The 26,756-nt window shown below is 45.2% G+C and overlaps 1 protein-coding gene across 1 annotated transcript; it reads left to right on the plus strand.

Annotated features, from left to right (window-relative positions):
• Window positions 1–776: 776 nt before the first annotated feature.
• LOC137468032 (protein arginine N-methyltransferase 5-like) lies at window positions 777–25,694 on the plus strand (the record flags this gene model as incomplete). The annotated part of the gene is given in 10 exon segments (XM_068179452.1): window positions 777–846; window positions 848–900; window positions 4,919–4,994; window positions 4,996–5,095; window positions 7,754–7,827; window positions 8,306–8,341; window positions 10,382–10,475; window positions 13,701–13,817; window positions 21,005–21,069; window positions 25,519–25,694. Coding segments are annotated over 10 exon segments (838 nt in total), but the record flags the coding sequence as incomplete, so codon positions are not given.
• Window positions 25,695–26,756: the final 1,062 nt, after the last annotated feature.

The raw sequence follows: 26,756 nt of genomic DNA on the forward strand, positions 1-26,756 counted from the left end.
TTGGGGTTTTTTGTTGATTTTTGGTGTTTTTTTGTTGATTTTTGGGTTATTTTGGGTGATTTTTGTTGATTTTGGTTTAATTTTTGTTGATTTTGGGATGATTTTTGTTGAATTTTGGTTTAATTTCCGTGCTTTTGGGAGATTTTGGGCTGATTTGGGGGTTTTTTTGTTGATTTTTGGTGATTTTCGGGTGATTTTGGGGTGATTTTTGGCGATTTTGGGGTGATTTTGGGCTGATTTTTGTTGATTTTGGGGTTATTTTGGGGTTTTTTGGGGATTTTTGGGGGATTTTGGGTGATTTTTGTTGATTTTCGGGTGATTTTGGGGTTTGTTGATTTTTGGTGATTTTTGGGTGATTTTGGGCTGATTTTGGGGTTTTTTTTGTTGATTTTGGGTGATTTTGGGCTGATTTTTGGTGTTTTTGGAGTGGTTTTTGTGGATTTTTGTTGATTTTTGGGTGATTTTTGTTGATTTTGGGGTTTTTTTGTTGAATTTTGGTGATTTTCGGGTGATTTTGTGCTGATTTTGGGGTTTTTTTTTGTTGATTTTTGTTGAATTTTGGGTGATTTTGGTTTAATTTTTGTTGATTTTGGGGTTATTTTGGGTTTTTTTTGTTTATTTTTGTTGATTTTGGGTGATTTTGGGTGATTTCGGGTTAATTTCGGTGATTTTGGGTGATTTTGGTCTGATTTTTGGGTGACTTTTGTTGATTTTGGGGTTAATTTCGGTGATTTTGGGTGATTTTGGTCTGATTCTGGCGATTTTGGCGTTGCCAGGGTGGTGATGGTGCTGGGCGCCGGCCGGGGGCCGCTGGTGGCCGCCGTGCTCCGAGCCGCTCGCCAGGCCGGGGGCGCGCGTGCGCCTCTACGCCGTCGAGAAGAACCCCAACGCCGTGGTCACGTGAGTGCCATCGATAACCGATCGATAACCGATCAATAACCGATAACCGATCAATAACCGATCGATAGCCGATCAATAACTGATCGATAACCCATAGATAACTGCTCAATAACCCAACCATAACCCATCGATAGCCGATCAATAACTGATAGGAACCCCAACGCCCGTGGTCACGTGAGTGCCATCGATAACCGATCGATAACCGATCGATAACCGATCAATAACCGATCGATAGCCGAACGATAACTGATCAATAACTGATCGATAACCCATCGGTAACTGCTCAATGACCCATCCATAACCCATCGATAGCCGATCGATAACCGATAGAACCCCAACGCCGTGGTCACGTGAGTGCGATCGATAACTGATCAATAACCGATCAATAACCGATCAATAGCTGATCAATAACCGATAGGAACCCCAACGCCGTGGTCACGTGAGTGCGATTGATAACTGATCAATAACCGATTGATAGCCGATCAATAACCGATCAATAACTGATAGGAACCCCAACGCCGTGGTCACGTGAGTGCCATCGATAACTGATCAATAACCGATCAATAGCTGATCAATAACCCATCGATAACTGCTCAATAACCCATCCATAACCCATCGATAGCCGATCAATAACCGATAGGAACCCCAACGCCGTGGTCACGTGAGTGCCATCGATAGCTGATCAATAACTGATCAATAACTGATCAATAGCTTATCAATAACCCATCGATAACTGCTCAATAACCCATCCATAACCCATCGATAGCTGATCAATAACCGATAGGAACCCCAACGCCGTGGTCACGTGAGTGCCATTGATAACTGATCGATAACCGATCGATAACCGATCAATAACTGATCGATAACTGATCAATAACCGATCGATAACTGATCGATAGCTTATCAATAACCCATCGATAACTGCTCAATAACCCATCCATAACCAATCGATAACCGATCAATAACTGATCGATAACCAATCAATAACCCAACGCCGTGGTCACATGAGTGCCATCGATAACTGATCGATAACCGATCAATAACCAATCAATAACTGATCAATAGCTTATCAATAACCGATAGAACCCCAATGCTGTGGTCACGTGAGTGCCATCGATAGCCGATCGATAACCGATCAATAACCGATCAATAACTGATCAGTAACCCATCGATAACCGATCAATAACCCATCAATAACTGATCAATAACCGATCAATAACCGATCAGTTATTGATCACCCATGGAGGCAGGGCAGTGGGCTATTGATCCCTGATCGGTTATTGATCGATTATTGATCACTGATCGGTTATTGATCGCTGATCGGTTATTGATCGGTTATTGATCCCTGATCGGTTATTGATCGGTTATTGATCGATGATCGGTTATTGATCCCTGGTCGGTTATTGATCGGTTATTGATCGATGATCGGTTATTGATCCCTGGTCGGTTATTGATCGGTTATTGATCCCCGATGGGTTATTGATCCCTGGTCGGTTATTGATCCCCGATCGGTTATTGATCGCTGATCGGTTATTGATCCCTGATTGGTTATTGATCACCGATTGGTTATTGATCCCTGATTGGTTATTGATTGCTGATCGGTTATTGATCGCCGATTGGTTAATTAGCGCTAATTGCCGCTAATTAGGCTGGAGAACTGCCAGTGGGAGGAGTGGGGGTTATTGATCACCCATGGCAGTGGGCTATCGATCCCTGATCAGTTATCGATCCCCGATCGGTTATTGATCGCCGATCAGAATGCGTTCAGGGCGGATCGGGGAGGGTAATTAGCGCCGCTGGGGGCGTTAATTAGCGCTAATTACCGTTAATTAGGCTGGAGAACTGCCAGCGGGAGGAGTGGGGGGGTTATTGATCACCCATGGAGGCAGGGCAGTGGACTATCGATCCCGAATCGATTATTGATTGCCGATCGGAATGCGTTCCCGATTGATCAGGGAGGGTAATTAGCGCCGCTGGGGGTGTTAATTAGCGCTAATTGCCGCTAATTAGGCTGGAGAACTGCCAGTGGGAGGAGTGGGGGTTATTGATCACCATTGGGGGCAGGGCAGTGCCCTGATTGGTTATTGATCACCGATCAGAATGCGTTCAGGGCGGATTGGGGAGGGTAATTAGCACCGCTGGGGGGCGTTAATTAGCGCTAATTGCCGCTAATTAGGCTGGAGAGCTGCCAGTGGGAGCAGTGGGGGGTTATTGATCACCCATGGAGGCAGAGCAGTGGAGTATCGATCCCTGATCGGTTATTGATCGGTGATTGGAATGCGTTCAGGACGGATCAGGGAGGGTAATTAGTGCCACTCGGGGCGTTAATTAGCGCTAATGACGTTAATTAGGCTGGAGAACTGCCAGTGGGAGGAGTGGGGGTTATTGATCACCCATGGCAGTGGACTATCGATCCCTGATCAGTTATTGATCCCCGATAGGTTATTGATCGCTGATCAGAATGCGTTCGGGGTGGATCGGGGAGGGTAATTAGCGCTAATTACCGTTAATTAGGCTGGAGAACTGCCAGTGGGAGCAGTGGGGGTTATTGATCACCCATGGGGGCAGGGCAGTGCCGTGATCAGTTATTGATCGCTGATCGGAATGCGTTCCCGATTGATCAGGGAGGGTAATTAGCGCCGCTGGGGGCGTTAATTAGCGCTAATTACCGTTAATTAGGCTGGAGAACTGCCAGTGGGAGGAGCTGGGGGTTATTGATCACCCATGGAGGCAGGGCAGTGGACTATCGATCCCCGATCAGTTATTGATCGATGATCGGAATGTGTTCCCCATCGATCAGGGAGGGTAATTAGCACCGCTGGGGGCGTTAATTAGCGCTAATTGCCGCTAATTAGGCTGGAGAACTGCCAGTGGGAGGAGTGGGGGTTATTGATCACCCATGGAGGCAGGGCAGTGCCGTGATCAGTTATTGATCGCCGATCAGAATGCGTTCAGGACAGATTGGGGAGGGTAATTAGCGCCGCTGGGGGCGCTAATTAGCGCTAATTGCCGCTAATTAGGCTGGAGAACTGCCAGTGGGAGGAGTGGGGGTTATTGATCACCCATGGAGGCAGGGCAGTGCCCTGATCGGTTATTGATTGGTGATCGGAATGTGTTCAGGACAGATTGGGGAGGGTAATTAGCGCCGCTGGGGGCATTAATTAGCGCTAATTACCGCTAATTAGGCTGGAGAGTTGCCAGTGGGAGGAGTGGGGGTTATTGATCACCCATGGAGGCAGGGGCAGTGCCGTGATCGGTTATTGATTGGTGATCGGAACGCATTCCCCATTGATCGGGGAGGGTAATTAGCGCCGCTGGGGGGCGTTAATTAGTGCTAATTACTGCTAATTAGGCTGGAGAACTGCCAGTGGGAGCAGCGGGGGGTTATTGATCACCCATGGAGGCAGGGCAGTGCCCTGATCGGTTATTGATCAGTGATCGGAATGCGTTCAGGGGCGGATTGGGGAGGGTAATTAGCGCCGCTGGGGGCGTTAATTAGCGCTAATTGCCGCTAATTAGGCTGGAGAACTGCCAGTGGGAGGAGTGGGGGGGTTATTGATCACCCATGGGGGCAGGGCAGTGCCGTGATCGGTTATTGATCGCTGGTTGGAACGCATTCCCCTTCGATCGGGGAGGGTAATTAGCGCCGCTGGGGGGCGTTAATTAGCGCTAATTGCCGTTAATTAGGCTGGAGAACTGCCAGTGGGAGGAGTGGGGGGTTATTGATCACCATTGGGGGCAGGGCAGTGCCCTGATCGGTTATTGATCGCTGGTTGGAACGCATTCCCCTTCGATCGGGGAGGGTAATTAGCGCCGCTGGGGGCGTTAATTAGCGCTAATTGCCGCTAATTAGGCTGGAGAACTGCCAGTGGGAGGAGTGGGGGTTATTGATCACCCATGGGGGCAGAGCAGTGCCGTGATCGGTTATTGATCGCTGGTTGGAACGCATTCCCCTTTGATCGGGGAGGGTAATTAGCGCCGCTGGGGGCGTTAATTAGCGCTAATTGCCGCTAATTAGGCTGGAGAACTGCCAGTGGGAGGAGTGGGGCGCGCAGGTGTCGGTGGTGTCGCGGGACATGCGGGGCTGGGCCGCGCCCCGAGCTCGCCGACCTGGTGGTGTCGGAGCTGCTGGGCTCCTTCGGCGACAACGAGCTGAGCCCCGAGTGCCTGGACGGAGCCCGCGGCTGCCTCAAAGGTGGGGGAGAGAAACGGGGGGAAAACGGGGGAAAAACGGGGGGGAAAACGGGGGGGAAAACGGGGGAAAACGGGGAAAAACGGGGAAAAACGGGGAAAATACGGGGGGAAAATGGGGGAGGAACGGGGAGAAACGGGGGAAATACGGGGGAGAAACGGAGGAAAATACGGGGGAGAAACGGGAAAAAACGGGGGAGAAACGGGGGGAAAATGGGAAAAAACGGGGGAAAAAATGGGAAAAAAAGGGGGAAAACGGGAAAAAAACGGGGGGGAAATGGGGGAGAAACAGGGAAAAAACGGGGGAAAATGGGAGAAAAACGGGGGGAAAAAACGGGGGAAAATATGGGGGAAAATGGGGGAAAACGGGGGAAAACGGGGAAAACGGGAAAAAAACGGGGGAAAAATAGGGGGAGAAACGGGGGGAAATGGGGGAAAACAGGGGAAAAACGGGGGAAAATGGGGGAAAAAACGGGGGGGAAAACGGGGGAGAAATGGGGGGGAAACGGGGAAAAATGGGGGAAAAACGGGGAAAATACAGGGGGAAAACGGGAAAAAATGGGGGAAAAAACGGGGGGAAAACGGGGAAAAATGGGGGGAAAACGGGGGAGAAACGGGGAAAAACGGGGGGAAAACGGGGAAAATACAGGAAAACCGGGGGAGCAACGGGGAAAAACGGGGAAAATACGGGGGGAAAATGGGGGAAAATGGGGGGAAAACGGGGGAAAAACGGGGGAGAAACGGGGGGAAAACGGGGGAAAATGGGGGGGAAAACGGGGGAGAAATGGGGGAGAATGGGGAAAAATGGGGGGAAAATGGGGGGGGAAAACGGGAAAAAATGGGGGAAAACGGGAAAAAACGGGGGAAAATGGGGGAGAATGGGGAAAAAAACGGGGGAAAATGGGGGAAAACGGGGGGGAAAACGGGAAAAAACATGGAAAAAACGGGAAAAAACGGGGGAGAAACGGGGAAAAACGGGGGAAAATGGGGGGAAACGGGGGGAAAATGGGGGGAAATGGGGGAAAAACGGGGGGAGGAACGGGGGAAAAATGGGGGGAAAACGGGGGGAAATGGGGAAAACGGGGGAAATTGGGGGAAAATGGGGAAAAACGGGGGAAAAAATGGGGGGAAATGGGGGAAAAACGGGGGGGAAACGGGGGAGAAATGGGGGAAAACGGGGGAAAATGGGAAAAAAACGGGGGGAAAATGGGGAAAAACGGGGGAAAATGGGGGAAAAACGGGGGAAAAAGTGGGAAAAAGAGGGGGGGAAAACGGGAAAAATGGGGGAAAAAAACGGGGGAAAACGGGAAAAAAACAGGAAAAAAACGGGGAAAATACGGGGGGGGGAAATGGCTAAAAAACGGGGGAAAACGGGGGAGAAGAAACGGGGGAAAAATGGGGGGAAAATGGGGGAAAAATGGGGGGGAAAACGGGGAAAAATGGAGGGAAAACGGGAAAAATGGGGGGAAAACAGGGGAAACGGGGGAAAACGGGGAAGAAATGGGGGAAAAATGGGGGAAAACGGGGGAAAAATGGGGGAAAATGGGGGGGAAAAACGGGGGGAAACGGGGGGAAATATGGGGGAGAAACGGGAAAAAAACGGGGGAAAATGGGGGAAAACGGGGAAAAAACCGGGGAAAATACGGGAAAAAACGGGGAAAAATGGGCGGGAAAATGGGGGAAAACGGGGGGAGAAAACGGGGAAAAACGGGGGGAAACGGGGGAAAACGGGAAAAATACAGGGAAAAACGGGGAAAAAATGGGGGAAAATGGGGGGAAAATGGGGAAGAAAGTAAAAAAAATGGGAAAAAACCGGGAAAAATGGGGGGGAATGGGGGAAAAAATGGGAAAAAACAGGGAAAAAATGGGGGGAAAATGGGGAAAAAATGGGAAAAAACAGGGAAAATTGGGGGGAAAATGGGGGGGAAATGGGGAAAAATGGGGGAGAAAAGTAAAAAAATGGGAAAAAATAGGGAAAAATTGGGGGGAAAATTGGGAAGAAATGGGGGAATGGGAGGGAAAATGGGGGCAAAACCACGGGAAAATGGGAAAAAAAACAAAAATGGGGAAAATCTGGGAAAAAACGGGGGGGGGAATGGAGGGAAATGGGGAAAAACGGGAATAAAAAAAGGCAAAAAGGGCACGAAAGTGAGCGGAAAATGGGGGGAATTTGGGGAAAATTGGGGGGAAGGGTGGGGGGAAGGGAAGAGGAAAAATGGGGAGCGGGGGAAAAAATGGGGAGAAAAACGGGAAAAGATTTTGGGGGGAAAAAGGGGGAAAAAAGGGGGGGAAATGGGAAAATGGGAGAGAGAGATTTTTATGGGGTAAAAACGGATTTTTTTTTTGGTTTTTATTTGGCTAAAACGTGATTTTTTTTGGGATGAGAAATCGGAATTTTTGGTTGGGGGATAAAAATTTTTTCGGGAGGAAAAAAAAAAAAACGGGTATTTTTTTGGGGGGAAAAAAAAATGGCGTTTTTATTTTGGGGGGAAAAAATGAGATTTTATTTTTCGGGGGAAAAAAAGAGATTTCGTTCGGGGGCGGAATTTTTAATTTTTTGGGAGCGGAAGGAATTTGTTTGGGGTTTGGGGGGGGGTGCGGAGAGGCCGGATTTGGGTTTTTTTGGGGGTAAAAAAAGCGATTTTTGATTTTTTTTTTGCAGAGGACGGCGTGTCCATCCCCCAGTCCTACACCTCCTTCCTGGCGCCCGTGTCCTCCTCCAAGCTCTACAACGAGGTCAGGGGGTGCCGCGAGCAACGACCGGCACCCCGAGGTACGGAACGGGGCGAAAACGGGAAAAAAACGGGCAAAAAACGGGAAAAAAATGGGAAAAATGGAAAAAAATGGGGAAAAATGGGGAAAATGGGCGAAAAAATGGGGAAAAAAAATGGGAAAAAGCGCAGGGGGAAACAGGAGGTCAGGGGGGTGCCGCGAGCACGACCCGGCACCCCGAGGTACGGAACGGGGCGAAAACGGGAAAAAACGGGGAAAAACGGGGAAAAAAACGGGAAAAAATGGGAAAAAATGGGGAAAAAAATGGCTAAAAATGGGAAAAAATGGGGAAAAAAAGGGAATAAATGGGGAAAAAAATGGGGAAAAATGGGGAAAAAAATGGGAAAAAACCTAGAGAAAATAGGGGAAAAATGGGGGAAAATGGGGAAAAAATGGAAAAAAAATGGGAAAAAATGGGAAAAAGCGCAGGGGGAAACAGGAGGTCAGGGGGTGCCGCGAGCACGACCGGCACCCCGAGGTACGGAACGGGGCGGGAGGAAAACGGGAAAAAACGGGAAAAAACGGGGAAAAAAAATGGGAAAAAATGGGAAAAAAATAGGAAAAAATGGGAAAAAACGGGGGGAAAATGGGGAAAAAATGGCTAAAAAATGGCTAAAAAATGGGGGGAAAAATGGGCAAAAAAAGGGGAAAGAACCAAGAGAAAATAGGGGAAAAAATGGGAAAAAAACAGGGAAAAATGGGGAAAAATGGGCAAAAAAGGGAAAAAAACCTAGAGAAAATAGGGGAAAAAAATGGGGGAAAATGGGAAAAAATTGGGGAAAAATTGGGAAAAAATGGGAAAAAAGCGCAGGGGAAACAGGAGGTCAGGGGGTGCCGCGAGCAACGGACCGGCACCCCGAGGTACGGAACGGGGCGGAAAACGGGAAAAAACGGGGAAAAAACGGGGAAAAACGGGGAAAAAAATGGGAAAAAACGGGGAAAAAACGGGGAAAAATGGCTAAAAAATGGCTAAAAAATGGGGGTGAAATGGGCAAAAAAAAGGGAAAGAACCAAGAGAAAATAGGGGAAAAAATGGGAAAAAAAACAGGGAAAAATGGGGAAAAAATGGGCAAAAAAAGGGAAAAAACCTAGAGAAAATAGGGGAAAAAATGGGGAAAATGGGAAAAAATTGGAAAAATTGGGGAAAAATTGGGGAAAAAATGGGAAAAAACAGGGAAAAATGGGAAAAAAATGGCTAAAAAATGGGGAAAAATGGGAAAAAATGGGAAAAAAATGGGGAAAAATGGGAAAAAGCGCAGGGGAAACAGGAGGTCAGGGGGGTGCCGCGAGCACACGACCGGCACCACGAGGTACGGAACGGGGTGAAAACGGGAAAAAAACGGGAAAAAATGGGAAAAAACGGGGAAAAAAAAGGAAAGAACCAAGAGAAAATAGGGGAAAAAATGGGAAAAAAACAGGGAAAAATGGGGGAAAAATGGGGGAAAAATGGGGGAAAATGGGGGAAAAAATGGGGGAAAAAAAGGGGAAAAAAAACGGGAAAAAATGGGGAAAAAATGGGAAAAATGGGAAAAAATGGGAAAAATTGGGGAAAAATGGGGAAAAAAATGGGGAAAAAATGGGAAAAAATAGGGAAAATGGGAAAAAAATGGGGAAAAAAAAGGGAAAAAAACAGGGAAAAAATGGGAAAAAATGGGAAAAAAAAACAGGGAAAAAAATGGGAAAAATGGGGTAAAAATGGGAAAAATGGGAAAAAAATGGGGAAAATGGGGAAAAAATGGGGGAAAAAATGGGGAAAATGGGGGAAAAATGGGGAGAAAATGGGAAAATTAGAGGAAAAAAGGGAGAAAAACAGGGAAAAAATGGGGAAAAATGAGGGAAAAATGGGAAAAAATAGGGGGGAAATGGGTTAAAAATGGGAAAAAATGGGAACGGAAACTGGGAAAAAAATGGGGAAAAACTAGGGGGATTTGGAAAAAAAATGGGAAAAATGGGGTGAAATGGAGAAAAATGGGAAAAAATAGGGAAAATGAGGGGGAAATGGGGAAAAATGGAGGAAAAAATGGGGAAGAAATGGGAAAAAAACCATGGAAAATTGGGGGGAAGTGAGGAAAAATGGGGGAAATGGAAAAAAATTCAGAAAAAAATGGGAAAATTGGAGGGAAAATTGAGAAAAAATGGAGGGAAAAAATGGGGGAAAAAGCGGTAAAAATGGGGGCGAATGGGGGAAAAACGGTGAAATTTAGGGGGAAAATCGAAGAAAAAAGTAAAAAAAAAAAAAGAAAAATTTGGGAAACGAGGGAGAAATCTGGGGGGAAACCGGGGAAATTTTGGGAAAACCGGAAAAAATTCCGGAGAAAAATGGGAAAAAAACCAAATTGGGGCCAGAATGGAAAAATCTGGGGGGAAACGAGGAAGTTTTGGGAAAACGTGGACGAAATTTTTGGGAGAAGTGGAGGAATTTGGGGAGAATTTGGGTTTTTAAGGGGAGGTTTTGGGGAGAGGTGGAGGAATTTTTGGGGATTTTTGGGAATTTTGGGAATTTTGGGAATTTTTCCAGGCGCAGTTCGAGACGCCGTACGTGGTGAGGCTGCACAACTTCCACCAGGTGGCGCCGCCGCTGCCGTGTTTCACCTTCCGGCACCCGAATCCCGGTGAGGAACGTTCCGGAAAAAAAAAAAAAACCCCGGGAAAAAAAATTCCGGAGAGTTCCGGGAAAATCTCCCGAAAATTTCGGGCGGAAACGCCCCGAAAGTTGCGGGGGAAATCCCACCGGAATAAAAAAAAAACGGGAAAAATTGGAAAAAAAAAATTGGAAAAAAGAAAAAAAATCTGGGAAAATGGAAAAAAAAAATTCAGGGAAAAATTTGTAAAAATCCAGGAAAATTTCCTGAAAATTTGAGGAGAAAACGCCCAAAAAATTCTGGGGAAAATCCCCAGAATATTCAGGAAAAATTGGAAAACCTGGAAAAAAATTCCGGCGGAAAATTCCGGAGAGTTCCGGGAAAATCTCCCGAAAATTTCGGGCGGAAACGCCCCAAAAGTTGGAAAAAAAAATAAAAATTAAAAAAATCTGGGAAAATGGAAAAAAAAAATAAAAAATTCAGGGAAAAATTTGTAAAAATCCAGGAAAATCTCCTGAAAATTTCAGGAGAAAACGGCCAAAAAATTCTGGGGAAAATCCCCAGAATGTTCAGGAAAAATTGGAAAACCTGGAAAAAAATTCTGGCGGAAAATTCCGGAGAGTTCCGGGAAAATCTCCCGAAAATTTTGGGCGGAAACGCTCCAAAAGTTCCGGGGGAAATCCCACCCGGAATAAAAAAAAAAAACGGGAAAAATTGGAAAAAAATAAAAATTCAGGGAAAAATGAAAAAAAAAAAAAAAATTCAGGGAAAAATTTGTAAAAATCCAGGAAAATTTCCTGAAAATTTGAGGAGAAAACGGCCAAAAAATTCTGGGGAAAATCCCCAGAATATTCAGGAAAAATTGGAAAACCTGGAAAAAATTCCGGCGGAAAATTCCGGAGAGTTCCGGGAAAATCTCCCGAAAATTTCGGGCGGAACCGCCCCAAAAGTTCCGGGGGAAATCCCACTGAAAAAAAAAAAAAAACGGGAAAAATTGGAAAAAAAAAATGAAAAAAAAAAGAAAAAAAATCTGGGAAAATGGAAAAAAAAAAAAATTCAGGGAAAAATTTGTAAAAATCCAGGAAAATTTCCTGAAAATTTCAGGAGAAAACGGCCAAAAAATTCTGGGGAAAATCCCCAGAATGTTCAGGAAAAATTGGAAAACCTGGAAAAAAATTCCGGCGGAAAATTCCGGAGAGTTCCGGGAAAATCTCCCGAAAATTTCGGGCGGAAACGCCCCAAAAGTTGGAAAAAAAAAATAAAAATAAAAAAAATCTGGGAAAATGGAGGGAAAAAAAAAAAAAAATTCAGGGAAAAATTTGTAAAAATCCAGGAAAATCTCCTGAAAATTTCAGGAGAAAACGGCCAAAAAATTCTGGGGAAAATCCCCAGAATATTCAGGAGAAATTGGAAAACCTGGAAAAAAATTCCGGCGGAAAATTCCGGAGAGTTCCGGGAAAATCTCCCGAAAATTTCGGGCAGAAACGCCCCCAAAAGTTCCAGGAGAAATCCAACTGAAATAAAAAAAAAAAAACGGGAAAAATTGGGAAAAAAAAAAAAATTCAGGGAAAAATTTGAAAAAATCCAGGAAAATTTCCTGAAAATTTCAGGAGAAAACGGCCAAAAAGTTCTGGGGAAAATCCCCAGAATATTCAGGAAAAATTGGAAAACCTGGAAAAAAATTCCGGCGGAAAATTCCGGAGAGTTCCGGGAAAATCTCCCGAAAATTTCGGGCGGAAACGCCCCAAAAGTTGCGGGGGAAATCCCACCGGAAAAAAAAAAAAAGGGAAAAATTGGAAAAAAAATAAAAAATTCAGGGAAAAATTTGTAAAAATCCAGGAAAATCTCCTGAAAATTTCAGGAGAAAACAGCCAAAAAATTGTGGGGAGAATCCCCAGAATATTCAGGAAAAATTGGAAAAACATTGCAGGAAAAAATTAAGAAAAAACCCAGGAAAAAATCCCTTCGAATGCAAGATAAAAAAGCCAAAATTGAATTTAAAAAATCGCCAAATTTTAGGGGAAAAAAAACATAAAAATTCCAGGAAAAAATCTAAAAAAAAATCAAGAAAAAAATCCCCAAAATTCAGGAAAAATTCCTGGAAAAAATCAGGAAAAATTGTTGCAAAAATCCGAAAAAAAACTCCAAAAAATCATTGAAACCCCCCAAACAATCAGAAAAAAATCCCTAAAAATTCCAATAAATCTCGGAAATTCGGGATAAATTTTTGGGAATTTTGGGCGGGGCGAAATTTGGGAATTTTGGGGTTTTTTGGTAGATCCCGGCCTTGACAACAGTCGCTACACGGTTCTGGGGAAAAAGTGGCCAAAATTCCAAAAAACTGGCCAAAATTCCGGAAAAAACTGGCCAAAATTCCGGGAAAAACTGGCCAAAATTCCGGAAAAAACTGGCCAAAATTCTGGGAAAAACTGGCCAGAATTCCGGGAAAAACTGGCCAAAATTCCGGGAAAAACTGGCCAGAATTCCAGGAAAAACTGGCCAGAATTCCGGGAAAAACTGGCCAAAATTCCGGGAAAAACTGGTCAAAATTCCGGGAAAAACTGGCCAGAATTCCAGGAAAAACTGGCCAAAATTCCAGAAAAAACTGGTCAAAATTCCAGGGAAAACTGGCCAGAATTCCGGGAAAAACTGGCCAAAATTCCGGGAAAAACTGGCCAGAATTCCAGGAAAAACTGGCCAGAATTCCGGGAAAAACTGGCCAAAATTCCGGGAAAAACTGGTCAAAATTCCGGGAAAAACTGGCCAGAATTCCAGGAAAAACTGGCCAAAATTCCAGAAAAAACTGGTCAAAATTCCAGGGAAAACTGGCCAGAATTCCGGGAAAAATTAGCCAAAATTCCGGGAAAAAAACCACCAAAATGGAACAAAATTTTCTCCAAATTTTGGGAGAAAAGCCTTAAAAATTGCAGCCAAAATCAGGAAAAAAATCCTCAAAAATCAGAAAATAATCAGGAAAAAATCCTAAAAAAAAGAGAATTGAACCCTGAAAAATCAGGGAAAAAAATGCCGGAAAATCAGAAGAAAATCCCGGAAAAAATGCTCGGAAAAGAGAAAAAATCCTTTAAAAAAACGCGATAAAAATCTCCGAAAAACCGTTAAAAACCCCCCGAAAAATGCGGAAAAAAATCCCCGAAAATTCCCGTCAATCCCGGAAATTTGGGATAAGTTTCCGGGAGTTTCGGGCGGGGCGAAATTTGGGGAATTTTGTTTTTTTTTTTTGGTTTTTTTTGGCAGATCCGTGCCCCGACAACAGCCGCTACACGGAGCTGTCGTGGCGGGTGCAGGTGGGCACCGTCCTGCACGGCTTCGCCGGCTACTTCGAGACGCGGCTCTACGGCGACGTCAGCCTCAGTGAGGGCGGGGCCGGGGGCGGGGCTTGGCGGGGCGGGGCACTTGGGCGTGGCCGGGTGGGAAACGGCCGGAATTTGGGGGAGAAAGAACAAAAAAAATTGGGAAAAAAGAAGAAAAAGTTTGGTAAAAATGGCGGATGTAGGAGAGAAAGGGGCGTGGCCAATGACCTGAGGGCGTGGCTTAGCGGGGCGGGGCACTTGGGCGTGGCCGGGTGGGAAACGGCCGGATTTTGGGGCAGAAAGAACAAAAAAACCCCAAAAATTTGGTGAAAATGGCGGATGTAGGAGAGAAAGGGGCGTGGCTTATGCATCGGGGGGGCGTGGCTTAGCGGGGCGGGGCAGATGGGCGTGGCCGGGTGGGAAACGGCCGAAATTTGGGGGAGAAAGAACAAAAAAAAAAAAAAAAACCCCGAAAATTTGGTGAAAATGGCGGATGTAGGAGAGAAAGGGGCGTGGCTGATGCATTGGGGGGCGTGGCTTAGCGGGGTGGGGCAGATGGGGCGTGGCCGGGTGGGAAACGGCCGGAATTTGGGGGAGAAAGAACAAAAAAAATTGGGAAAAAGAAGAAAAAGTTTGGTAAAAATGGCGGATGTAGGAGAGAAAGGGGCGTGGCCAATGACCTGAGGGCGTGGCTTAGCGGGGCGGGGCACTTGGGCGTGGCCGGGTGGGAAACGGCCGGATTTTTGGGGCAGAAAGAACAAAAAAACCCCAAAAATTTGGTGAAAATGGCGGATGTAGGAGAGAAAGGGGCGTGGCTTATGCATCGGGGGGCGTGGCTTAGCGGGGCGGGGCAGATGGGCGTGGCCGGGTGGGAAACGGCCGAAATTTGGGGGAGAAAGAACAAAAAAAAAAAAAAACCCCGAAAATTTGGTGAAAATGGCGGATGTAGGAGAGAAAGGGGCGTGGCTGATGCATTGGGGGGCGTGGCTTAGCGGGGTGGGGCAGATGGGCGTGGCCGGGGTGGGAAACGGCCGGAATTTGGGGGAGAAAGAACAAAAAAAATGGGGAAAAAGAAGAAAAAGTTTGGTAAAAATGGCGGATGTAGGAGAGAAAGGGGCGTGGCTGATGCCTTTGGGGGCGTGGCTTAGCGGGGCGGGGCAGATGGGCGTGGCCGGGTGGGAAACGCCCGGAATTTGGGGGAGAAAGAACAAAAAAAACCCCAAAAATTTGGTAAAAATGGCGGATGTAGGAGAGAAAGGGGCGTGGCTAATGACTTGAGGGGCGTGGCTTATCGGGGCGGGGCGGTTGGGCGTGGCCGGGTGGGGAACTGCCAAAATTTGGGGGAGAAAGAACAAAAAAACCCAAAAAAATTTGGTGAAAATGGCGGATTTAGAAGAGAAAGGGGCGTGGCTGATGCAATGGGGGCGTGGCTTAGCGGGGCGGGGCAGATGGGCGTGGCAACGGCCGGAATTTGGGGGAGAAAGAACAAAAAAACCCCAAAAATTTGGTAAAAATGGTGGATGCAGTAGAGAAAGGGGCGTGGCTGATGCATTGGGGGCGTGGCTTGTTGGGGCGGGGCGGTTGGGCGTGGCCGGGTGGGAAACGGCCGGAATTTGGGGGAGAAAGAACTAAAAAACCCCAAAAATTTGGTGAAAATGGCGGATGCAGAAGAGAAAGGGGCGTGGCCGATGACCTGGGGGCGTGGCTTAGCGGGGTGGGGCAGATGGGCGTGGCCGGGTGGGAAACGCCCGAAATTTGGGGGAGAAAGAACAAAAAAAAATTGGGAAAAAGAAGAAAAAGTTTGGTAAAAATGGCGGATGTAGGAGAGAAAGGGGCGTGGCCGATGACTTGGGGGCGTGGCTTATCGGGGCGGGGCGGTGTTGGGCGTGGCCGGGTGGGAAACTGCCAAAATTTAGGGGAGAAAGAACAAAAAAACCCAAAAAATTTGGTGAAAATGGCGGATGCAGTAGAGAAAGGGGCGTGGCTAATGACTTGGGGGGCGTGGCTTGTTGGGGCGGGGCAGAGGGCGTGGCCGGGTGGGAAACGCCCGGAATTTGGGGGAGAAAGAACAAAAAAAAGTGGGAAAAAGAAGAAAAAGTTTGGTAAAAATGGCGGATGTAGGAGAGAAAGGGGCGTGGCTGATGCCTTTGGGGGCGTGGCTTAGCGGGGTGGGGCACTTGGGCGTGGCCGGGTGGGAAACGGCCGGAATTTGGGGGAGAAAGAACAAAAAAACCCCAAAAGTTTGGTAAAAATGGCAGATGCAGTAGAGAAAGGGGCGTGGCTTATGCATTGGGGGGCGTGGCTTAGCGGGGCGGGGCACTTGGGCGTGGCCGGATGGGTAACTGCCAAAATTTGGGGGAGAAAGAACAAAAAAAACCCAAAAATTTGGTAAAAACGGTGGTTGTAGGAGAGAAAGGGGCGTGGCTAATGACTTGGGGGGCGTGGCTTAGCGGGGCGGGGCAGATGGGCGTGGCCGGGTGGGAAACTGCCAAAATTTAGGGGAGAAAGAACAAAAAAACCCCAAAAATTTGGTGAAAATGGCGGATGTAGGAGAGAAAGGGGCGTGGCTGATGCCTTTGGGGGCGTGGCTTAGCGGGGTGGGGCAGATGGGCGTGGCCGGGTGGGAAACGGCCGGAATTTGGGGGAGAAAGAACAAAAAAAACCCCAAAAATTTGGTAAAAATGGCGGATGTAGGAGAGAAAGGGGCGTGGCTGAAGCCTTGGGGGCGTGGCTTAGCGGGGCGGGGCAGATGGGCGTGGCCGGGTGGGAAACGGCCGGAATTTGGGGGAGAAAGAACAAAAAAAATTGGGAAAAAGAAGAAAAAGTTTGGTAAAAATGGCGGATGTAGGAGAGAAAGGGGCGTGGCTGATGCCTTGGGGGGCGTGGCTTAGCGGGGCGGGGCAGATGGGCGTGGCCGGGTGGGAAACGGCCGGAATTTGGGGGAGAAAGAACAAAAAAAACCCAAAAATCTGGTAAAAATGGCGGATGTAGGAGAGAAAGGGGCGTGGCTTGTGCATTGGGGGCGTGGCTTATCGGGGCGGGGCAGATGGGCGTGGCCGGGTGGGAAACGGCCGGAATTTGGGGGAGAAAGAACAAAAAACCCCAAAAATTTGGTGAAAATGGCGGATGTAGGAGAGAAAGGGGCGTGGCTAATGACGACTTGGGGGGCGTGGCTTGTTGGGGCGGGGCAGATGGGCGTGGCCGGGTGGGAAACGGCCGGAATTTGGGGGAGAAAGAACAAAAAAAATTGGGAAAAAGAAGAAAAAGTTTGGTAAAAATGGCAGATGTAGGAGAGAAAGGGGCGTGGCTAATGCCTTGGGGGCGTGGCTTAGCGGGGCGGGGCACTTGGGCGTGGCCGGGGTGGGAAACGGCTGGAATTTGGGGGAGAAAGAACAAAAAAACCCAAAAATTTGGTAAAAATGGTGGTTGTAGGAGAGAAAGGGGCGTGGCTGATGCATTGGGGGGCGTGGCTTAGCGGGGGTGGGGCAGATGGGCGTGGCCGAGTGGGAACGTGGGAGATTTGGCGGGAAAAATTTTGGGAGAAAAGGGGTTAAAGGAAGGAAAAGGGGGCGTGGTTTGGGGGCTGGGGGCGTGGCAAAAAATGGGTGTGGCCGTGTGGGCGTGGCCTGTGGGGAATGGGGATGGGGAGATGGGCGTGGTCCTGGTTTAGGGGGCGTGGCTTGAGGGCGCGGGGGCGGGGCCAGGCGGGGGAAATCGGGAATTTGGGAATGGGAAAAAAAAAACAGGAGGGGAAAGGGAAAATTTGGGAATTTTGGGGGAAAAAATTGGGAATTTTGGGGGAAAAATGGGAATTATGGGGGAAATTTGGGAATTTTGGGAGAAAATTTGGGGATTTTGTAGAAAATTTGGGAATTTGGGGGGAAAAATTGGGAATTTAGGGGAAATTTGGGAATTTTGGGAGAAAATTTGGGAATTTTGGGGAAAATTATGGAATTTTTGAGGGAAAATTTTGGAATTTTGAGGGAAAAATTAGGAATTGTGGGGGGAAATTTGGGAATTTAGGGGAATATTTGGGGATTTTGTAGAAAATTTGGGAATTTGGGGGGAAAAATTGGGAATTTAGGGGAAATTTGGGAATTTTGGGAGAAAATTTGGGAATTTTGGGGGAAAATTATGGAATTTTTGAGGGAAAATTTTGGAATTTTGAGGGAAAAATTAGGAATTGTGGGGGGAAATTTGGAAATTGCGGGGAAAATTTGGGAATTTCGGGAAAAATTATGGAATTTTTTGGGGAAAAACTGGGAATTTTGGGGGAAAATTTGGGAATTTTGGGGGGAAAAATTTGGGAATTTTCGGGGAAAAATTGGGAATTTCGGGGGAAATTTTGGGAATTTCGGGGGAAAATTTCAGAATTTGGGGGGAAAATTGGGAATTTTGTGGGAAATTTGGGAATTTTGAGGGAAAATTTGGGAATTTCGGGGGAAAATTGGGAATTTTGTGGGAAAATTTGGGAATTTTGGGGAAATTTGGGAATTTTGGGGGGGAAATTGGGAATTTCAGGGAAAATTTGGGAATTATTGGGGAAAAATAGGGAATTTCGGGGAAAAATTGGGAATTTTGGGTGGAAAATAGGGAATTTAGGGGAAATTTGGGAATTTTGGGTGGAAATCTGGGAATTATGGGGGAAATTTGGGAATTATGGGGGAAATTTGGGAATTATGGGGGAAAAATAGGGAATTTTGGGGAAAAATTGGGAATTTTGGGGGAAATTTGGGAATTTCGGGGAAAATTTGGGAATTTGGGGGGAAAATTAGGGAAATTTGGGGGGAAAAAAATGGGAATTTAGGGGAAATTTGGGAATTTTGAGGGAAAATTTGGGAATTTTGGGGAAATTTGGGAATTTTGGGGGGAAATTTGGGAATTTCGGGGGAAAATTTGGGAATTTGAGGGAAATTTGGGAATTTTAGGGGGAAATTTGGGAATTTCGGGGAAAATTAGGAATTGTGGGGGGGAAATTTGGGAATTTTGGGGGAAAATTGGGAATTTCAGGGAAAATTGGGAATTTTGATGAAAATTTAGAGGAAAAAAGTTTAAAAATTGGGAATTTTGGGGAAATTTCATGGAAAATTGGGAATTTTGGGGGTAAAAATGGAATTTTGGGGAAATTTTAGGGAAATTTGGTGGGAATTTTGGGGAAAAAATGGGAATTTTGGGGAAAAAATTGGGAATTTTGGAGAAAATTTTGGGAAAAAAGTTTAAAAATCGGGAATTTTGGGGTAAAAATGGAATTTTGGGAAAATTTTGGGGAAATTTGGTGGGAATTTTGTGGGAAAAAATGGGAATTTTGGGGAAAAAATTGGGGAAATTTGGGAAAAAATTTGGAATTTTGGGGAAATTTCAGGAAAAAAATGAAAAAACTGGGAATTTTGGAGAAAATTTTGGGAAAAAAGTTTAAAAATTGGAAATTTTGGGGAAATTTCATGGAAAATTGGGAATTTTGGGGGTAAAAATGGAATTTTGGGGGAAATTTTGGGGAAATTTGGTGGGAATTTTGGGGAAAAAAATGGGAATTTTGGGGAAATTTCATGGAAAATTGGGAATTTTGGGGGTAAAAATGGAATTTTGGGGAAATTTTGGGGAAATTTGGTGGGAATTTTGGGGAAAAAAAAGGGAATTTTGGGAAAAAATTGGGAATTTTGGGGAAATTTTGGGAAAAAAAGGAAAAAATTTGTAATTTTGGGGGTAAAAATGGAATTTTGGGGAAATTTTAGGGAAATTTGGTGGGAATTTTGGGGGAAAAAAGGGAATTTTGTGGGAAAAAATGGGAATTTTTGGGGAAAAATTGGGAATTTTGGGGAAATTTCAGGAAAAAAAGGAAAAAATTGGGAATTTTGGGGAAATTTAATGGGAAAAAAAAAGAAAAAATTGGGAATTTTGGGGGCAAAAATGGAATTTTGGGGGAAATTTCCCGGGGAAAAAAGCGGGAATGGAGAATTTTGGGAGTGGGGAATTTGGGAATTTTGGGGATTTTTGGGAATTTTGGGATTTTTTGGGAATTTCAGGGCAAATTGGGAATTTTGGGGGGAAATTTGGGAATTTTGGGGGAAAATTGGAGATTTGGGGGAAAATTTGGGAATTTCGGGGGAACATTTGGGAATTTTGGAGAAAATTTCATGGAAAAAAGTGAAAAAATGGGAATTTTGGGAGAAAAAGTGGAATTTTGGGGGAAATTTTGGGGAAATTGGTGGGAATTTTGTGGAAAAAATGGGAATTTTGGGGAAAAAATTGGGAATTTTGGGGAAATTTCAGGAAAAAAATGAAAAAATTTGAAATTTTGGGGGCAAAAATGGAATTTTGGGGAAATTTTAGGGAAATTTGGTGGGACTTTTGTGGAAAAAATGGGAATTTTGGGGAAAAAATTGGGAATTTTGGGGAAATTTTGGGAAAAAAAGGAAAATATTGGGAATTTTGGGGAAATTTCATGAAAAAAAAGGAAAATATTGGGAATTTTGGGAAAATTTCATGGGAAAAAAAGAAAAAATTGGGAATTTTGGGAAAATTTCATGGGAAAAAAAAGAAAAAATTGGGAATTTTGGGCAAATTTCAGGAAAAAAATGAAAAAATTGGGAATTTTGGGGGCAAAAATGGAATTTTGGGGGAAATTTCCCGGGGAAAAAAGCGGGGGAATGGAGAATTTTGGGATTGGGGAATTTGGGAATTTTGGGGATTTTTGGGAATTTTGGGATTTTTTGGGAATTTCAGGGCAAATTGGGAATTTTGGGGGAAAATTTGGGAATTTTGGGGGAAATTTGGGAATTTTGGGGGAAATTTGGGAATTTTGGGGGAAAATTTGGGAATTTTAGGGAAAATTTAATGGAAAAAAGTGAAAAAAATGGGAATTTTGGGAGAAGAATTGGGAATTTCAGGGGAAATTTTGGGAATTTGGTGGGAATTTTGGGGAAAAAAATGGGAATTTTGGGGAAAAAATTGGGAATTTTGGGGAAATTTCGGGAAAAAAAGGAAAAAATTGGGAATTTTGGGAAAATTTCATGGGAAAAAAAGGAAAAAATTGGGAATTTTGGGAAAATTTCATGGGAAAAAAAGAAAAAATTGGGAATTTTGGGCAAATTTCAGGAAAAAAATGAAAAAATTGGGAATTTTGGGGGCAAAAATGGAATTTTGGGGGAAATTTCCCGGGGAAAAAAGCGGGAATGGAGAATTTTGGGATTGGGGAATTTGGGAATTTTGGGGATTTTTGGGAATTTTGGGATTTTTTGGGAATTTCAGGCATCCGGCCCGAGACGCACTCGCCGGGGCTCTTCTCGTGGTTCCCGATTTTCTTCCCCATCAAGGTGAGCCGAAACGGGGGAAAAAAGCCCGGATTTGGGAAAATTCCGGCAAAAATCGGGAGTTTGGGGAGAGGGAAAGAAAAAACGCAAAATTTGGGGCAAAATTCCGACGAAAATTCGGAATTTTGGGGCAAAAATGGGGAATTTTTTGGGAAAAAAAAGAGAAAAAATCTAAAATTTTGGGTGAGATTCCAACAAAAATTCGGAATTTGGGGCAAAAATTGGGAAATTTGGGGAAATTAAAGAAAAAAATCCAAAATTTTGGGTGAAAGTCCAAAAAAAATGGGAAATTTGGGGGCAAAAATTGGGAATTTTTGGGAAAACTAAAGAAAAAATCCAAAATTTTGGGAAAAATTCCAACAAAAATTCGGAATTTGGGGGCAAAAGTTTGGAATTTTTGGGAAAATAAGAGAAAAAAAATTAAATTTTGGGTGAAATTGCAACAAAAATTTGCAATTTGGGGAAAAAATTGGGAAATTTGGGGAAATTAAAGAAAAAAATCCAAAATTTTGGGAAAAAGTCCAAAAAAAAAGGGGAATTTGGGGACAAAATTGGGAAATTTGCGAAAATTAAAGAAAAAAATCCAAAATTTTTGGAAAAAGTCCAAAAAAAATGGGGAATTTGGGGACAAAATTGGGAAATTTGCGAAAATTAAAGAAAAAATTCCAAAATTTTGGGAAAAAGTTCAACAAAAATTTTGAATTTGAAGCAAAAATGGGGAATTTTGGGGAAAATAAGAGAAAAAATCCAAAATTTTGGATGAAATTCCAACAAAAATTTGGAATTTGGGGAAAAAATTGGGATATTTGGGGAAATTAAAGAAAAAAATCCAAAATTTTGGGAAAATGTTCAACAAAAATGGGGAATTTGGGGACCAAAATTGGGAATTTTTGGGAAAATTAAAGAAAAAAATCCAAAATTTTGGGAAAATGTTCAACAAAAATTCGGAATTTGGGGGCAAAAATTGGGAATTTTTGGGAAAAATAAGAGAAAAAAATTTAATTTTTGCGTGAAATTCCAACAAAAATGGGGAATTTTGGGGGCAAAAATTGGGAATTTTTGGGAAAATAAGAGAAAAAAATCTAAAATTTTGGGTGAAATTCCAACAAAAATGGGGAATTTGGGGCAAAAATTGGGAAATTTGGGGAAATTAAAGAAAAAAAGCCAAAATTTTGGGAAAAAGTTCAACAAAAATTCGGAATTTGGGGACAAAAATTGGGAATTTGGGTGGAAATAAAAAAAATTCAGGAATTTTTGGGCAAAATTCTCAGGAATATGGGAAATTCAAGGAAAAATTTTAAAAATTGGGAATTTTGGGAAAATTTGGAAAAAAAAATTGGGAATTTTGGGCAAAATTCCAAAAAAAAATAAGGAATTTTTGGTAAAATCCCCCAAAAATTTGGGAATTTGGGGAGAAATTTTAAAAAAAATCAGGAATTTTGGGCAAAATTCTCAGGAAAATGGGAAAATCAAGGAAAAATTAAAAAAAATTGGGAATTTTGGGAAAATTTGGAAAAAAAAATTGGGAATTTTGGGAGAAATTCCAAAAAAAAAATAAGGAATTTTGGGTAAAATTCCCAAAAAATTTGGGAATTTGGGGAGAAATTTTTAAAAAATTCAGGAATTTTTGGGCAAAATTCTCAGGAAAATGGGAAAATCAAGGAAAAATTTAAAAAATTTTGGGAATTTTGGGAAAATTTGGGGAAAAAAAAATTGGGAATTTTGGGAGAAATTAAAAAAAAAAAAAATAAGGAATTTTGGGTAAAATCCCCAAAAAATTTGGGAATTTGGGGAGAAATTTTAAAAAATAATTCAGGAATTTTGGGCAAAATTCTCAGAAAAATGGGAAAATCAAGGAAAAATTAAAAAAAAATATGGGAATTTTGGGGAAAATTTGGAAAAAAAATTTGGGAATTTTGGGAGAAATTCCAAAAAAAAAAAAAAGGAATTTTGGGTAAAATTCCCAAAATATTTGGGAATTTGGGGAGAAATTTTTTAAAAATTCAGGAATTTTTGGGCAAAATTCTCAGGAAAATGGGAAAATCAAGGAAAAATTTAAAAAATTTTGGGAATTTTGGGAAAATTTGGGGAAAAAAAAATTGGGAATTTTGGGAGAAATTCCAAAAAAAAAAAAAGGAATTTTGGGTAAAATTCCCAAAAATTTGGGAATTTGGGGAGAAATTTTAAAAAAATTCAGGAATTTTTGGGCAAAATTCTCAGGAAAATGGGGAAATTCAAGGAAAAATTTAAAAAAAATTGGGAATTTTGGGAGAATTTTTTAAAAAATTTGGGAATTTTGGGCAAAAATCCGGCAAAATTCGGGATTTCGGGGGAAAACGCCGGAACCCCGGCGGTTCCGCGGCGGCCATCTTGGAAAATGGCAGCCGCTTTGTGGGCGTGGCTTTCGAGTGGGTGTGGCCAACTGAGTGACAGGTGCCCTGGTGGGCGTGGTTTTCTAAGTGGGTGTGGCCAACTGAGTGACAGGTGTCCCATGTAGGCGTGGCTTCCTTAGTGGGCGTGGCCTAATGGCTGGCGGCCATCTTGGTGGGCGGGGCCACACTGAGTTATGCCAGCATCCACATTGGTGGGCGTGGCCTCCATTCTGCATGCCGCCATCTTGGTGGGTGTGGCCAAAAGCAGGGAGCAGCCATCTTGGAAGCAGGCAGCCATCCCGATGGGCGTGGTCACGCCAAATAAACTCAGCGGCCATGTTGGGGGGTGTGGCCAGCCTCAGTTACCCCAGTGGCCATCTTGGTGGGCGTGGCCAAAAGCAAGATGTGGCCATTTTGGAACCAAGCAGCCATCTTAGTGGGCGTGGCAAGAGCTGCCATCGCAGGTTTAGGCGGCCATCTTGGTGGGCGTGGCTGCCCTGAATTACGTAAGCAGTCATTGTGGTGGGCGTGGTCACCCCAAATAAAGTTGGTGGCCATCTTGGTGGGCGTGGCCAGGCGACATTTCTGTGCCTTGGTGGGCGTGGCCACTGTCAGTGGCCATCTGGGTGGGCGTGGCCAAAAGGGCGGCCATCTTGGAATCGAGGAGCCATCTTTGTGGGTGCGGCCAGTCAAAATTGCCGCAGCGGCCATCTTGGTGGGTGTGGCCACTCCGAATAATCAACAGCCATTTTGGTAGGCGGGGCCATTGTAAATTATCACAGCAGCCATCTTGGTGGGCGTGGCCATTCAAAATAACCAGCAGCCATCTTGGTGGGCGTGGCAGCTCCAAATGAACCTGCCAGCCATCTTGGTGGGCGTGGCCATTCAAAATAGCCAGCAGCCATCTCGGTGGGCGTGGCCATTCAAAATAGCCAGCAGCCATCTTGGTGGGCGTGGCCATTCAAAATAACCAGCAGGCATCTCGGTGGGCGTGGCCACTCCAAATCAACTTGCCAGCCATCTTGGTGGGCGTGGCCATTCAAAATAACCAGCAGGCATCTCGGTGGGCGTGGCCATTCAAAATAGCCAGCAGCCATCTTGGTGGGCGTGGCCATTCAAAATAACCAGCAGCCATCTTGGTGGGCGTGGCCATTCAAAAGAGCCAGCAGCCATCTTGGTGGGCGTGGCCATTCAAAATAACCAGCAGCCATCTTGGTGGGCGTGGCCATTCAAAAATAGCCAGCAGCCATCTTGGTGGGCGTGGCAGCTCCAAATGAACCTGCCGGCCATCTTGGTGGGCGTGGCCATTCAAAATAACCAGTAGCCATCTTGGTGGGTGTGGCCATTCAAAATAACCAGCAGCCGTCTTGGTGGGCGTGGCCATTCAAAATAACCAGCAGCCATCTTGGTGGGCGTGGCCTTTCAAAATAACCAGCAGCCATCTTGGTGGGCGTGGCCATTCAAAATAGCCATCTTGGTGGGCGTGGCCATTCAAAATAGCCAGCAGCCATCTTGGTGGGCGTGGCCATTCAAAATAACCAGCAGCCATCTTGGTGGGCGTGGCCATTCAAAATAGCCAGCAGCCATCTTGGTGGGCGTGGCCATTCAAAATAGCCAGCAGCCATCTTGGTGGGCGTGGCCATTCAAAATAACCAGCAGCCATCTTGGTGGGCGTGGCCATTCAAAATAACCAGCAGACATCTCGGTGGGCGTGGCCATTCAAAATAACCAGCAGCCATCTTGGTGGGCGTGGCAGCTCCAAATCAACTTGCCGGCCATCTTGGTGGGCGTGGCCATTCAAAATAACCAGCAGCCATCTTGGTAGGCGTGGCCATTCAAAATAACCAGCAGCCATCTTGGTGGGCGTGGCAGCTCCAAATGAACCTGCCGGCCATCTTGGTGGGCGTGGCCAAAAGCAAGGAGCAGCCATCTTGCAACCAGGCAGCCATCTTGGTGGGCGCCACCGCTCTGAGCGACCCCAGCGGCCATCTTGGTAGGCGTGGCCGCTCCACATAACCTCGGTTTTCCCCTCGGTGGGCGTGGCCGCACTGACCCCGCCCCTCCCCCTCCCTCTTTGCAGCAGCCGGTGCCGGTGCGGGCGGGGCAGGAGGTGTCGGTGGCGTTCTGGCGCGTGGCCACGCCCACCAAGGTGTGGTACGAGTGGGCGGTGACGGCGCCGGCGTGCTCCGCCCTCCACAACCCCACGGGGCGCTCGTACACCATCGGGCTGTGACGGACGGACGGACGGACGGACGGGACGGACGCAATAAAATAAAGTTGCCCTGAGAGAGCCCCGCCTCCTTCTTGGGGGGGAAAAGGGGGAATTTTGGGGGGGAAATTTGGGAATTTTGGGGGAAAATTTGGGAAATTTGGGGGGGAAAATGGGGAATTTTGGGGGGGAAATTTGGGAATTTTGGGGGGGAAAATGGGGAAATTTGGGGGAAAAATGGGGAAATTTGGGAGGAAAAATGGGGAAATTTGGGGGGGAAATTTGGGAATTTTGGGGGGAAATTTGGGAATTTTGGGGGGGAAATGGGGAATTTTGGGAGGAAAAATGGGGAATTTTGGGGGGGAAAATGGGGAATTTTGGGGGAGAAAATTTGGGAATTTTGGGGGGAAAATTTGGGAATTTTGGGGGGAAAATTCGGGAATTTGGGAGGAAAAATGGGGAAATTTGGGGGGGAAATGGGAATTTGAGGGGAAAATTTGGGAATTTTGGGGGGGAAAATTTGTTAATTTTGGGGGGGAAATTTGGGAATTTTTGGGGGAAAAATGGGGAAATTTGGGAGGAAAAATGGGGAAATTTGGGGGGGAAATGGAATTTTGGGGGGGAAATTTGGGAATTTTGGGGGGAAAATGGGGAATTTTGGGGGGGAAAATTTGGAATTTTGGGGGGGGAAATTGGGAATTTTGGGGGGGAAATTTGGGAATTTTGGGGGGGAAAATTGGGAATTTTGTTGGGGGGAAAATTTGGGAATTTTGGGGGGGAAAATTTGGGAATATTGGGGGGGAAATCCGGGAATTTTGGGGCGGAATTTTGAAGAGAAATCCAGGAATTGTGGGGGGAAATCTGGGAATTTTTGGGGGGAAAAGTGGGAATTTTTGGGGGAAATCCGGGAATTTTGGGAGGGAATTTTGAAGAGAAATCCAGGAATTGTGGGGGGAAATCTGGGAATTTTTTGGGGGGAAAAAATGGGAATTTTTGGAGGGGAAATCCGGGAATTTTGGGAGGGAATTTTGAAGAGAAATCCAGGAATTGTGGGGGGGAAAAATGGGAATTTTTGGGGGGAAAAATGGAAAATTTGGGGGGAAATCTGG

The sequence above is a fragment of the Anomalospiza imberbis genome, unplaced genomic scaffold (genome assembly GCF_031753505.1).
Source record: "Anomalospiza imberbis isolate Cuckoo-Finch-1a 21T00152 unplaced genomic scaffold, ASM3175350v1 scaffold_988, whole genome shotgun sequence".
Classification (NCBI taxonomy): Eukaryota; Metazoa; Chordata; class Aves; order Passeriformes; family Viduidae; genus Anomalospiza; species Anomalospiza imberbis.